General features: G+C 39.9%; 1 protein-coding gene across 4 annotated transcripts in view; it reads right to left on the reverse strand.

The window, feature by feature from the left end:
- The window catches only part of MBD2 (methyl-CpG binding domain protein 2), a 68,773-nt gene that overhangs the window by 34,136 nt on the left and 19,903 nt on the right, over positions 1 to 14,734 (reverse strand). For all 4 annotated transcript variants that reach the window (XR_014024861.1, XR_014024862.1, XM_081315682.1 and 1 more), the window contains exons 2-3: positions 8,734 to 8,893; positions 4,621 to 4,758 (exon numbers count right to left, since the gene is read on the reverse strand). Coding sequence is in view for 2 of the 4 variants with exons in the window: in XM_081315682.1 (XP_081171808.1) it covers positions 4,621 to 4,758; positions 8,734 to 8,893 (298 nt within the window). In the remaining 2 variants the exon portion in view is untranslated. The remainder of the gene's footprint in view (positions 1 to 4,620; positions 4,759 to 8,733; positions 8,894 to 14,734) is intronic.

Consider the following 14,734-nt stretch of genomic DNA (forward strand, 5'->3'; position numbering starts at 1 on the left):
CAGGTGAAATCAAAGAGAGAAAGAGAATATCTTGAAGCTTGGTTTTCCACCAATAATTCAATAAACAGACACATTGACATAGATCCGGTCTACCAACCACTGAGAGTGAAAGAACTACTCAAACCGCAATCCCAAAGGTAGCATTTAAAAATGAACAAACAGGCACCCCACCATGCAGCAACGGAAATCATAACCCTTCACAAGAAATCGGACCACACCTCAGGAACAATAGCCACCCGACCAAACAATCCAAAACCAGACCATGACTCAGAGGAACCCGAACAAACAACACTAATGCTAATTTGCATCACACAGACAGTACTTAACCCCAAAGATTGCAGCCCAGCAACAACAACCATCCAATCAAACAGCCCGAAATCAGACCATGACTCAGAAATATTTGAACAAATAACACTTGTACCAATTTGCATCACATTAAAAGGTATTTAAAGGCCAGCGCTCTGACAGACGAGCACAATTCAAAGCGCACTGACGACGTCCCCTCGAATGGTGATGAAACGTTTGCAGCCAAATTGCCAGGCTTGGAGCTCAAAGCAACAGCTTTAAAGCTTCTCCAGAAGCTTCCACAAATTATAGTTCTGAGTTATAGAAGAGGTGGGGGGAGGGGGATTTGTTGAATTCCTTGTCAAGTATTAGGCTAAGATAAAATCTCACTGGAGTCAGACTCAAGGTTTACACCTGCATGGAAACTCCACGCCACAGTATGGAGATGGTTGGCCTTTCCCCCCCCCCTAAAATGTTTCATTATTTTTTGACGGGGGAATAGGTAGTCCTCATTTAATGACAACAATTGGGACTGGCAACTAGGTCATTAAGTGAAGTAACAGCTAAGTGAAACGGCAACAGTGTTCATGATCTTACTTAGTGTTCCTTCGCTTTAGAGACCTGTGAAAGTCATAAAGGTGAACATTGATCATAATGTTATGTTTTCATCACTGTCGTAACTGTGAATGGTTGCTAAACAAGGAAGTCACTAACTGAGGTCTACTCATACTTCTTACTGATTCAGATACTAACCAGGTCCAATTCTGTGTAACTTTTCAAGTTCAGGTAGGCTTAATTAATTCAATTTCATCTGATAATTTACATCCAAACTAGCTTTCTTTTCCCTTCAAGCCTATTATTTGTTTAAATATTCCAAGGCAGGTTAGTACAGTCAAAAGCCAATTGCAGTTTCTGGCTTACTGTCCCTGCCCCATGGACTCATAGCATGGTTAGAAAGACTGCTGTTGTTTTTGTTTTAAAAAAACAAACTTAAGCATCTCTGTTCATAAATCTTATTTCCTTTAACCTCAATAAAGTTTACTGAATTGCATCCTAAATGGCTTGCAACCGGGAAAACCTATATCACCCCTTTCCTACTTAGGTTAGCCATAAATCATTTTTTATCAAAACCTCTATAGCCATTAATGAATGCTCGGGATTCTGTTGGCCTGTGCTGTTGGGTGGGTAAAACTAGAAGATGTGTTAATCCAAGTGGTACACATTCATTTGAAAGAATAAATTAAATTTGATGGCCGCTTTCAAGAAATGGCCTGAGATTGATTAATTAATTAAAACGGAATTAAAAGATAGTTGAAGCAGAGTCTTGGGTGACCAGATGCAAAGAAAATGAAGACCCCCCTCCCCCTGGAGTTTTTGCAGCCCTGGGCACATCCATCAGGAAATCAGAAGCTCTTGTCCTCATTCCCACCTGCCAATCCCAGATGGGAACACATGAAGAGGAACCAAACTGCATCTCGGTGTGTGCAGGATGTCAATTAACTGAAATCATTTGAGCGCAATCTGGATGGGAAATGAGTTGCCTTATCCTCTTGTACAATGTACATCCCAATAAATATTTCTAAGTTTGCACTGCCGTATGCAAAAGTTATGCACACTGAGATGGAGACATATGGCCTACGTCTTTTAAGTACTCGGTAAAGCCTCTTGGAAGGCATTTTCATGCTGAACAAAGCTGCCTCATTTCAAAAAGGTATAATTTGAATAATATTTAATACCCAGCCCTCAAGGCTTGGTTCAGGCTTAGCTCTGTTGTGGAAGAACTTCGGGAGAAGAATGGATATTTAAACCAGGCCCTTTCACTCGTCAGAATATTCTTATAATCCAAGGTAGAGCTGTTTAACCTGAACGATGCTTCCTTTTGAGCATTTTTGTCCAACTCGTGGCTCCCAGTTCAATGTTCTCTTCATAAATCGGTTTGAAAAGCTAGGGCACACTTCCCAAATGCATCGGCAGCTATAGCTACAGTAATAATGCCTTCATAATTCTAGAACACGTAAAAAATCTATCCTGAATCCTGGTGCAAAGCAATACTTGGACATAAAAGAGAAAGGTAGACATTTACTAGCACAGAATGACTTACAGAGAGTCTGTATCGGGTTTTTTTTAATCATTTATTTCACGTGGCTGCTAAACCAACTTAAACTCTTTACAGGGTGGGTAAAGAGTGGGATGAAATGATAAAGAAGTTTATGCCAAGTGGTCTTCTTTTGTGGGTTGAGTAGTCTTCAACACATCTTAATGAATCTATTACGACAGACCTTGCATTTAAGGGCATCAATAAGCCATCCAAACATTGTCTAGTCGGCTGCTGCACTGACGCTAAGAGCTTGTTTTCCAGACTATCATATGAAATTCTTTCCAATGGAAAATTACAGGTACTCTGACATCCCACATTTGGAGATCCAAGGTTGAGAAGCATAGCTTGAAGCGGTCCCACATCTGGCTGGCCTCATAACCACAACAACCTGACTCTCAGGCGGTGTGTGTGTGTGTGTGTGTATGTGTGTCTATCAACCAACTGGATTCCTCTTGCAGCTCAAAATTACTCTTCATCATATTAATTTGGAAGAAACCAAATGATTTTTTTCAGCAAAGTAACCAATGAGAAGAAGAAGAAAACAAGAGTTCTTAAGCATGCCATAATTCAATTCCATAAGGATGCACACATTGCTTTGTATAGTAAGATATATCACTGAAGGTCCAAGCTTCATCCCTTATTGCAACCATAGTTCATTCTTGACAAGAATATAAAAGATGAGCTGAGTCCAAAGGAGAACTACCGTAATAGGATAGGTGTCTCCTTGGGATTCCTCCCAATGTATTGGACCAGCATTTTCAATCTGGGAACCTTCAGCTAATCTGTCTCTTTCATTGTTTCCAGATAGCATGAAAAACACCCTATTGGGAAAGAATATTTGAGATTCTAATGTGGGACAATTCTAAGAACTTCTGCATGAAAATGAAGTAAACCTATTTTACAATGGCCTAGTAGTCATCCAAAGAACTTAAGCCAATACTTCTGATACTGCAGAAATAACCACCTAAGAAAAGTAATTGATTGTTTCACCCAATCTTAATAAATTTTAAAATATGGAATGTTGTTATTCTGAAAAAAGTTACAAATAGTCCTCTACTTACAATAGTTCATTTAGTGACTGTTTGAAGTTACAACGGTGCTGAAAAAAGTGACTTATGGCCATTTTTCACACACGACCGTTGCAGCATCCCCAGGGTCACGTGATTTCCATTTGGATGCTTGACAACTGGTTCATATTTATGACGGTTGTAGAGTCCTGGGATCAGGTGATCCCTTTTTGCAACCTTCTGACAAGCAAAGTCAGTGGGGTAACATTCACTTAACAACCATGTTACTAATTTAACAACGGCAGGGATTCACTTAAGAAATGTGGCCAGAAAAGTCCTAAAATGGGGCAAAACTCACTTAACAAATTTCTCACTTAGGAGCAGTAGCTTTGTGCTCAATTGTGGTCGTACGTCGAGGACTACCTGTATTCGACCTGACCTTAGAGATAATTTTGATTTAGAAACAAAACAGGAAGAGAATCCTGGAAGATGTAGTCTCCCTGTCAAAGTTCAAGGCACAGTTTTGCTGGTGCAACAAATATTGCTTTTCAGCTTACCAACGAACTGGAGGGGGGGGAGTGTTTTGGAATGCGGACTTCAGAGATTAAGAAGCCAGACGCCAAACCTAGAGATGCTTTCTCACAACAATATTTTTCCACTTGATGGGCAATGTGACCTGACCCAGAGGGAGGAGGGAGAATTCAACGCTTTTTCTCTATGGGTTTGGGGTTTTGTGTTTTTTTTTTACCAGAGTTGGTTTTGCTTTCATTAGTGCCAAAGTGATGGACTCAATAAAGTTTTGCATTGAGATAAATTTTCAACATTATTCTTCTAGAACAGTGATGGTGAACTTTTTAGAGACCGAGTGCCCAAACTGCGACCCAAAACCCACTTATTTATCGCAAAGTGCCAGGGCTGCATCAGCATTGTGGTGCCCTCAGGCGGGGGTAGGGAGGCATGGCCCAATGGGTAGGCATGGCTGCAATGGTCATGGCAGACTGGGTGAGTAGGGCTGGGCCAGCCCCTTGCCATCTCCGCAGCTCACTTCCTGCCCTGTCACTTCCAAATGCCATGTGCTCGCTACTCTGGCGAACTCTGCTGGGGCAACGGCGCATGTGTCCACAGAGAGGGCTCTGAGTGCCACCTCTGGCACGCATGCCATAGGTTCGCCACCACTGTTCTAGAACACATCAGGAAAAGGAAGTCTATCAGCACCCCAACGCACATTACCTGTCTAGGCTGTTCAATCACTCGTTGTGGATCAGACTTCACTTTATTGTTAGGATGATTGGTAACTTTGGTTACAGGCTGTTTAAAAATAGAAGCTGTTTGTCTGATTGGCAACGTTGTATTTAAATCTGGTTTACCCTGTATTGAAGAGGAAGGAGAGAGAAAAAATTACATATTACCTTAGGTTGGATATACCAGCCAGGTCGATATGAAAAGTCGATACTTGATCAAAATAATAAGATCCTGAACATGAAATGTCTCATTAATTATGGTAGTTCAGCAAAAGTTTGAATATTATGGACTGCTTTATATTTGTATAATACATAATGCATAAAGTCTGGGATCTCTGCTTATGATGCCGAGAAAGTAAAATTTTGTCCTGATATTCAAGCCAAATTATTTCAAAACTGCCCAAAAAAAGAGGGTTGTTTTAGTATTTGTCAGGCTTCTAGAAATCTCCACAGCATAGAAAACTTTCTGTGCAATGAAAAGTTGCATCATTCTGACACAGAAATACTGTTGATCTAAAGCTGGACGAAAAGGAAGGATAGCTTCCTTGAATGTTTTCAAGAGAAAAAAAATAATCCACGCTTCCTGTTTTGAGAGGTGATTTTCAAGGATTGTTTAAAACTTATGACTTGTGGACTTCAACTCCCATGCATGCCTGGCTGAGTAATTCTGGGAGTTGAAGTCCACAAGTCATAAATGGGCCAAGTTTGAAGACCCTGGTCTAAAAAGTGGAGAAATGTGTTATAAAACCAATGTAAAATGAGGTCAATCAAGGATGAAGAAGGCAAAAGATTAATGTGGGTAGTCACACAGCTGAATTCAGTGACCTCTGATCAAGTGATACCTGTAAGTTAAATTAGAAAAACTGGACCAGAACAACATCTGAACAGAAATGGGAGAGTGCGACCAATAGAAGGGAATATTTGTAGCTCAGGGCTGAATGGTGGGGTCCTTAGCATTCTCTGAGCTTCGTTGTCTTCTTGCAGATGTTTCATCGCCCAAATAGATAATATCATCAGTGCAAGTCTAACCAAGGACAGAGCACTAAGGATCCCACACAGTAGACTGGCAAAAATAATAGCTCTATGCCCCTCTCTCTCAGCAATTGAAATTTCAATTTGATATATGCTATACAGAGTCACAACATTCATTGTATGTCAGGTGCAAGAAATTCATTCATTAATTTTTATGCCATCCATCTCCCCTACAAGGTGACTCTGGGCAGCATAGAAATCAGGAACCAGGATAGAGTTCAAACGTATTACAAGTTTATTTCATGCTACCTGTACACAAAGATCTGAACGGTCAAAGCAAATTGGTGCCAGATAAGAATCAACCGACTTCAAGGAGGGCTGATTTAGATCTCTAACAGGAGCATGGAAATTCCAAATCTTTGATTCATTTGACACCACCCTTGGTATCATCCTCATCCTCTCCTACAGTAGAGTAGCATTAAACTATCTTAGGTAGTTTAATTTGAAGGTGTTTCATAAGCTGTTGAGGATTTTACATCTGTTCGTTTTTACTCAACAAATACCACCTCAGCAAATGAAGAAGAGACATTGGCAGAACCTCACTACAAGGGTGAAATTCCAGAAAATAAGAATTTTGGAGTGAAAAGGTTACCTTTTCCTTTTGTGGAAGTAGGTTTGCAATGCTCAGTACAGTGGAGAGTAAATGTTTTAAAAGGCTCAGTTATTTATTTATTTATTTTTATTTATTTATTTATTTTATTGCATTTATATACCGCCCTTTCCCTGAGGACTCAGGGCGGTTTAACAAATCCCACTCCAGATATTGAAGAAATATGCCATGTGAGAGTCATATACTGTATTATGATACAATAATGAAACTATTTATTAAAATATTAAAATATTTTATATTTATGTAAGATAAAATAATCATTTAGAGCATGGTACTTTTCATTTCAGTATTTATTTTTTCTTTTTAAGTAACTACCATACTGTAGATGTTCCTCATCACACATCTCAAAATTGGTGTTTTGGAAAGCTTTGACAAACAGTGGCATAGGTCCACCAAAAATGAAAGTCCCATTGTGAGATATGGCATGCAAGCTTCCTTAATTTATTTTCTCTTAATTTTAAGGAGAAAATGAGAATTACACCAAAACAGCACCTCAGTTACTGAATATCCTTTCAAACCACACCAGATATATTTTGCAAACAGCGGGATTCAAATAGAGACAAGATGATGACTGAAATCATGTGTTCAAAGCCCCTCCCCCTTTGTCTGTCACAATATCATATAAAATGGGATGAAGCTTCATTTATGCAGCCACCCTGTTAACTTCTTTGACCTCCCCACAGTATTATCTACTGCCTTGTTTCCTTCTACAGAAAATTTTGCCTTGTTCTGTTCTAGAGAAAGTTTTGCTCTGACAGTTAATATCAAACTCCAATCTCCACATAATTCTCCTAATCGGTAAACCTAATAAACCTAGTGCAGAAATGGTCAGTTTTACACAAAAGGCTTTTGAAGATTACCATATCCTGGGAGAATATATAAACCATACAGGAGAATCAAAGTCCCTTCAGAAAAATAGACATGTGCAATAGGAAAACAATGCCAGAAATTTCACTTGTATGTTCAGAATAACAGAATTGGAAGGGACCTTGGAAGTCTTCTGGTCCAACCCCATGCTGGCTCAGGAATTCTGGGAGTTGAAGTCCATGAGTCATAAAAGAGCCGAGGTTGCCTACCCCTGGCCTATACCATTTCAGACAAATGGTTGTCCAGTCTCTTCTTAAAATCCTCTAATGTTGGAGCACCCACAACTTCTGGAGGCAAGCTGTTCCACTGGTTAATTGTTCTGTCACTAAATTTCTTTTAGTTCTAGGTCACTTCTGTCCTTGATTAGTTTCCATCCATTGCTTTTTGTTTTGCGTTCAGGTGCTTTGGAGAATAGTTTGACCACCCCCCTCATCTTTGTGGCAGCCCCTTAGATATTGGAATACTGCTATCCTGTCACCCCCTAGTCCTTCTTTTTTTCAGTTAGGAGCAACTTTTTTTTTCTTCCATTCAATCATGTCCAAATTCTCAGAAACTGCTTAGACAAATCCCTGCAGTTTTCTTAGCAAGTTTTCAGGAATGGTTTGCCATTGCCTCCTTCCTAGGGGTGAGAGAAAGTGACTGAGCCTCACAATCTTCCAGTTTGTAACTTGATGCTTAACCACTACACCAAACTGGTTCTTAACGAACATGTACCAGTTTTCAAATTATTTCCCATTTGGTATTTCAGTCTTAAACCTACTTATTTTACCCCTCTCAAGCCAGCAGTGTGCTGTAGCTGCCAAAAAAGCCAACACAGTGCTAGGCTGCATTAACAGAGGGATAGAATCAAGATCATGTGAAGTATTAATACCACTTTACAATGCCTTGGTAAGGCCACACTTGGAATACTGCATCCAGTTTTGGTCACCATGATGTGAAAAAGATGTTGAGACTCTAGAAAGACTGCAGAGAAGAGCAACAAAGATGATTGGGGGACTGGAGGCTAAAACATATAAGGAACAGTTGCTGGAATTGGGTATGTCTAGTTTAATGAAGAGAAGGATGAGGGGGGGACATGATAGTAGTGTTCCAATAGCTCAGGGGCTGCCACAAAGAAGAGGGAGTCAAGCTGTTCTCCAAAGCACCTGAAGGCAGGACAAGAAGCAACGGATGGGAACTAACCAAAGACAGAAGCAACCTAGAAATAAGGAGAAATTTTCTGACAGTTAGAACAATTAATCAGTGGAACAACCTGCCTCCAGAAGTGGTGAATGCTCCAACACTGGAAGTTTTTAAGAAGAGACTGGACAGCCATTTGTCTGAAATGGTATAGGGTTTCCTGCCTGAGCAGGGGGTTGGACTAGATGATCTCCAAGGTCCCTTCCAACTTCATCATCATCATCATCATCATCATCATTATTATATTATTATTATTAAATACTGCTTTAAAATCTGTGCACTCCTATCATTGATCAAGGTAATTGTAAAGTTATCAAGGGGATTGTTAAAAACAGTGAACAGATGTTTTTTTCCCTTTTTTGATTTCAAAGATTTTGCAATGAACATATTTATAAAGCATGCTTGCAAGCAAACCTTGTTTTGACTGAGCGAATCGTTCCTTAATTTCTGTTTGTTCTTCTGCAATTTGCTTGGCATCATCTTCCCTGTCCTGAAGTCGAAACTGCTGAGGTCAACCGTGTTGCCCAAGTATCTGGCCAACTGGGGTTTGCTTCGGAACTTCTTCCCGCTTGGACTGCAAATTTATAGAAGTAAGAAGAAAATGGTCTATTATTCAAGGCAAGGACTCCTTCTCAGACCATTAAGTAAATGGGGAAAGGGAACAGCCCCGAAGAGTCACCAGCAACGTTCAAGATTCTATTCAAGTGTTGACATGGATAATTTGGGGCAGGGATGAGCAAGTGTGGCCCCTTTGTGGCCTGTGGACTTTGACTCCCAGAATTCCTGAGCCAGCCATGCTGGCTGGGGTCATCCAACTTTTTGAATGTTCTTGATCCTGCACTGCACATTTGCACAGGTTTGTTATTCTGTTATGTAATGGCCCTTTTTTTTATAGTGAACAAGCTTTTGAGTTAGACTGGGGGAAATTCAGGTTCAATTCTTATTTCTGCTCAACTAAGAACTTTAACCAATGGTTTCCAGAAAACCACCATGTCTCCATCTGAACTACAGTTCAAATACATATATCTCTGTATATTCATAAATCAACATCTCCTTTACTCATGTTTCTACATTACTCACTTTCTTTTTACTCAGTTATGGTGAGTAAATCTGAAGACTCACTTGTTCGAACAAGCCGGCCTGGCCTGATGGGGGATGGGTTGGGATTTTATTCTTGTTTTTAATATATCTATTTATTGTTTTAGCTTGGGCATTATGTTTAATTCTTTTTTAACTTTTGTATCTTTGTATTTTTATATGTTTGCCCTGTTCACCGCCCTGAGTCCTTCGGGAGAAGGGCGGTACACAAATAAAATTATTATTATTATTATTATTATTATTATTATTATTATTATTATTATTATTATTATTATTATTATTATTATTATTATTATTATTATTAGGTAGGAACTTCAAGTGGGAACTGATATCTCAAAAACTCAGTTAGGGCAAGAACAGTTCAACCTGGCACCACTCCTCAAAACCTCTGCATCACATATAAAGCACCTACTTATTTATTAAACCAATTGATATGACCACCCAACTCTACCAAAAGGAATTCTGACTCACCATATATATTTGTTAAATAAACAAACACTTCATAGCATCAAAACTCATGCTTACATGGAACAGCCTGAGGAAACTTTTGGATGGACATTTTCATTTTTTAAAAAAAATCTACTTCTCTGAGACTGTTTCTGAAGTAAGTGCAGGAATCTTAACAGTTTGCAAAAAAGTCTTTTTTAAAAAAACACAATTCAGGAACTCATTCTTAGAAAATATTGTCCAAAGAGCCGGTTGATTATTTTATTTTGAGGGTTCCTTGGTGCTCTGTGAGGTTGGTTGTTTTCTTGCAAATATTGCATTACCTGATGACCTAGTTTGTGTAATGAGATATCTGCAAGAAAGCAACCAACCTCAGACAGCACCAAGGACTGCTCATTTCAACCCTGAGCTACAAATAATTCTCCTTTATGATTTACTCTCTTTGGCTGTGGCTCTGGAGCATTTATAAAGCTATATAAAGTTACCAAATGCAGTCAAAATGAAAGTAGCTAGATTTCAGAACAGACATTTTGAAACTAAACTGCACCAGCAAGTTTCGAACACACATCTATCTATATAAATCTAAAACTAACCATACATTCTTTACCAGACTTCTGACTAAAATAGGATTCTGTTAACAGGTTTCCTGTGGGGTTGTTGTTTTCTTCTTCTTCTTCTTAAAGAAGAAGGGGCAAAAAAGGGAGACTTTTCTTTGAGTCATGCTTGACTTCTGATGACTTCATCGGCACAGCCTGGAAGTTTTCTTGGCAACCCTACAACCATCTTTCCATCCTCCTCTTCTGCCATTTTTTTCCACTTCCTTTTCTTGTATACAATGCTTAGAAGTCCTTAGTCTCCCTTGCACTAACCATTAACCAGGTACAATCCTGTTTAGCTGTTATAGGATCAGCCAGAATTGAATAAATAGATCCTCCTCTTCTGCATTTCCCCATAGGTGCAAGTTTACTCCAGTGTTTAAAATGTAGACATTGTGAAATCCATCCAGCTTCCATAAAGCATAAGATGGCAATCTGAGCATCTTCTCCTATTTAATCTTTCCTTAGAAGGGGCTTCGGAGGGCGACCTCCAAGGTACAGGAATATTCTCAGTTTTTGTCTCTTATTCCATGAGCTGCTATAATAAACAGCGCTGTGTAATGCTACCTTTATAAAGAGCTCAGAAAGATTCCTGAGCACAAAATGCACCTCCCAGAAGAAAAAGGGCAATGAATGGAGTGGAGTGGAGTGGAGTGGAGTGGAATGGAACAGAACAGAACAGAACAGAACAGAATCTTTATTGAGAATAGAATCGAATAGAACAGAACAGAATACAATCTTTACTGAGAATAAAATAGAATAGAATCTTTATTGAGAATAGAATAGAATCTTTATTGAGAATAGAATCAGAACAGAACAGAACAGAACAGAACAGAATAGCTTTATTGGGCCAAATGAGATTAGACACACAAGGAATTTGCCTCCAGTGCAGAAGGTCTCAGTGCACATGCAAAGTAACAAAATAATAATAATAATAATAATAATAATAATAATAATAATAATAATAATAATAATAATAATAATAATACCACCACCACCAATAGGAGGGGGAGTAAGAAAGATAATAATAAGCAGGGCATTTTTTCTCATAGAACGCTCAGAACGGAGTTCCGGCACCTTTTTTGGATGGAACCTTGTAGGGTAGGCAAGGCGGGTTGTATGACATGTGTGAGTTCCGGCACCTTTTTCTTTTACAAAAAAAGCACTGATAATAAGGATAAATAATAATACTATAATACTGTTTGGATAAATAGACATTAGACAGCACTATGAGATTTACATGTTCAGCAGAGGGATGGCCTGAGGGATGCAATTGTTCCATCTTCTTGTCACCTACATTGGTTTCTAGCTTGGTTTCAAGGTGCTGATCAACTTGGAAGTAACCAATCCAATGCCCATCAAAGACTTTGGACATCTCCCACCATCCCAAACCAGTGTGGCCAATGGCAAGGAATTGTGGGTACTGTAGCCCCACCCTTCATTTAACTTATGAGTTAAATTAAAGGAATGCTTTATGGAACAGCTTTAATTATAAACCACCTTGAGGTTTGTTTGTTTTTTTTAATATGGTTAGTGGCATTTAAAAAAAGTTATAACTAAATAAATATGCATGCATCAATCAGCCTCTAAGCTCTTCCCCAGGTGCCAACTGTGCTGTTTGCCCCTCCTTAAATAAAAGACAACGTTTAATTAAACAAATAAAATAAACTGCTGTATTGCATAGCGGGGGGGCGGGGGGCAGAATTAGCATCACTTTTATTTGCAAGAATACATTGGGATATAACAAAAGTCCCACTAGAGCAGCCAAGAGAAGGTTAAGTTACTTTCTAGTAAATGGGAATTCTGCAATGGGCCAAACCCGCACCCAGAGTAGGACCTTTTTGGAGAGCAGGCAACACCCCCACAGTAACCATGTTGCTGTTGTTATTGTTGTTATATAGTTTATTAAATATATAGCAATCCAACATTTTGTCATTCTGGGAAGTTATGAAGATACTCCACACAAGTTTTCAAACTATGCCCCTCATGGCAAAATACTGCCTATCCCAGACTTAAATTATGCCTTTGCAATCTCATCTCTTTTGACAGGTTTATATAGTACATTGGAAAAAGAAGCCCAGATAGAAGAACAAGGGAGAGAATGGGGCTCCCTTTTTTCATCCACTGCTTTCAGATAGTGCCTTTGTAACCTCAAAAGTACAACTTGGCATACCGAAAACAAAGAATTGAGAAGGAACTAAGTTTGAAAGAAGGTGAATCCAATTTTCAACCATTAGCATTAGCAGTCAAAACACCCACTCTCTCTCATGTAAACCCCTCAAATTACCAGCCCCTAGAAAGGAACATACCTCACCCTCAGCTGGGAACAACAGAGAGTTGGTTCAATAGGTTTTAAGAATGCCAAAGAATGCAATATTGTAAACTTCTGCTGAGCCTCAGGAGCTAGGAGTTCTGCCATGTGGCACGGCTAGAGTGGCACCAGTGGGCTTTTCTCAAGAGTACATAGAACATAGAATAGTAGGGTTGAAAGGGACTTTGAATCCAATCCGGCCCAATCCCATGCTCCAGCAGGAAACCTTATGCCATTCTAGTGAAATAGCTATCCAGTCTCTTCTTGACCACCTTCGGTGACGCAGCACCCACAACTGAAGGCAAGCCAGCCATTCCACTGGTTGATTGCTCTCACTGTCAGGAAATGTCTCCATTTACCCCCCATTGATAGGGCTCGCAACTTGGGTGTCCTCCTGGATTCACGGCTCACTTTGGAGGATCATGTAGGAGCCGTGACCAGGGGGGCTTTTGCCCAGGTTCGCCTGGTCCACCAGTTGCAGCCCTATCTGGACCGAGATGGCCTACGCACAGTCACTCATGCGCTCGTGACCTCCCGGTTAGACTACTGCAATGCTCTCTACATGGGGCTGCCCTTGAGGACTACTCAGAGGCTTCAGCTGGTGCAAAATGCGGCCGCGCGAGTTCTGATGGCAGTTTCCCGATACTCCCATGTAACACCTCTCTTCCGTGAGCTGCATTGGCTTCCGGTTGCCCTCCGGGTGAGATTCAAGGTGCTGGTGATGACCTATAAAGCCCTAAATGGCATGGGTCCGGGTTATCTTAGGGAGCACCTGCTGCCAGCATCAATCTCCCATCATCCTGTGCGCTCCCACAGGGAGGGCCTCCTTAGGGTGCCGCCGGTCACTGAGTGCCGGGGGGTGATCCCTAGAGGTAGGCCGTTCTCTGTGGGCGTGCCTGCCCTGTGGAACAACCTTCCTGTGGAACTCTGGACCACCCCCGACCTTCGTTCGTTTCGCCGGGACCTAAAAACCTGGTTGTTTGATTTATCTGGCCTGGACTAAGGGGTTTTAAATTTTTGAATTTAAATTTTATATTTGGGCTATTGTTATTTAATCCTATTTTAATCTTAATTTTATCTTAATTTTTGTACTGTTTTAACTGTTTTTAACCTTGCCCTGTAAACCGCCCTGAGTCCTTCAGGAATAGGGTGGTATAGAATTATAAATAAATAAATAAATAAATAAATAAATAAATAATAATAATTCTAGATTGGATCTCTTTTTGTTAAGATTCCATCTGCTACTTGTTGTCTTGTCCTCAGGTGCTTTGGAGAATAGGTTGATCCCCTCTTCTTTGTGACAGCCCCTCAAATATTGGAAGACTGCTATCATGCCACCCTAATCCTTCTCTTAGTTAGGGCTGGACATACTTAGTCTCTTCAACTGTTCTTCATATGTTTTAGCCTCCAGCCATCTGATCATCTTTGCTGCTCTTTTCTGCACTCTTTCTAGGGATTCAACATCTTTTTTGTATCATGGTGACCAGAATTGGATGCAAGTATTCCAGGTGGATGCTCATTCCATAGAAAATGGGAAACACAAGCAAATACAGCCTCTACAAAGATTTGCAAATATAACATTCCATCTGTTTCAGCAAGGCAACTTCTACCTGAAGGCTTTGTCTCAATTTGCCGCCGCTGTTCTAAGCAATGGATTTTTGCATGTGCAGAGAACCTGCTTTCATTTATTTATTAAATTTATATGCCACCCATCTAACTATCCAGACTCTCTGGATGATTTACCGTATAAGTGTAGGAAGTCAGCATCTCCACCCCACCCCCCAGAGAATGAAATATTCTGGGGAATATTAAAAGAGGCAGAATAGAACATTTCCCTTAAAGGAGGAATGGAAAAAAAAATCTTAACAAAGACAGAAATAGTCCCAATCTTCCTGCCTCAAACAGAAACCTAGCAGAGGCTAATCTTTAGAAATTGAGATTTTGTAATCCATTCAAACAGACT

This window comes from Vipera berus (genome assembly GCF_964194415.1).
Source record: "Vipera berus genome assembly, chromosome: 2".
Lineage (NCBI taxonomy): Eukaryota > Metazoa > Chordata > Lepidosauria > Squamata > Viperidae > Vipera > Vipera berus.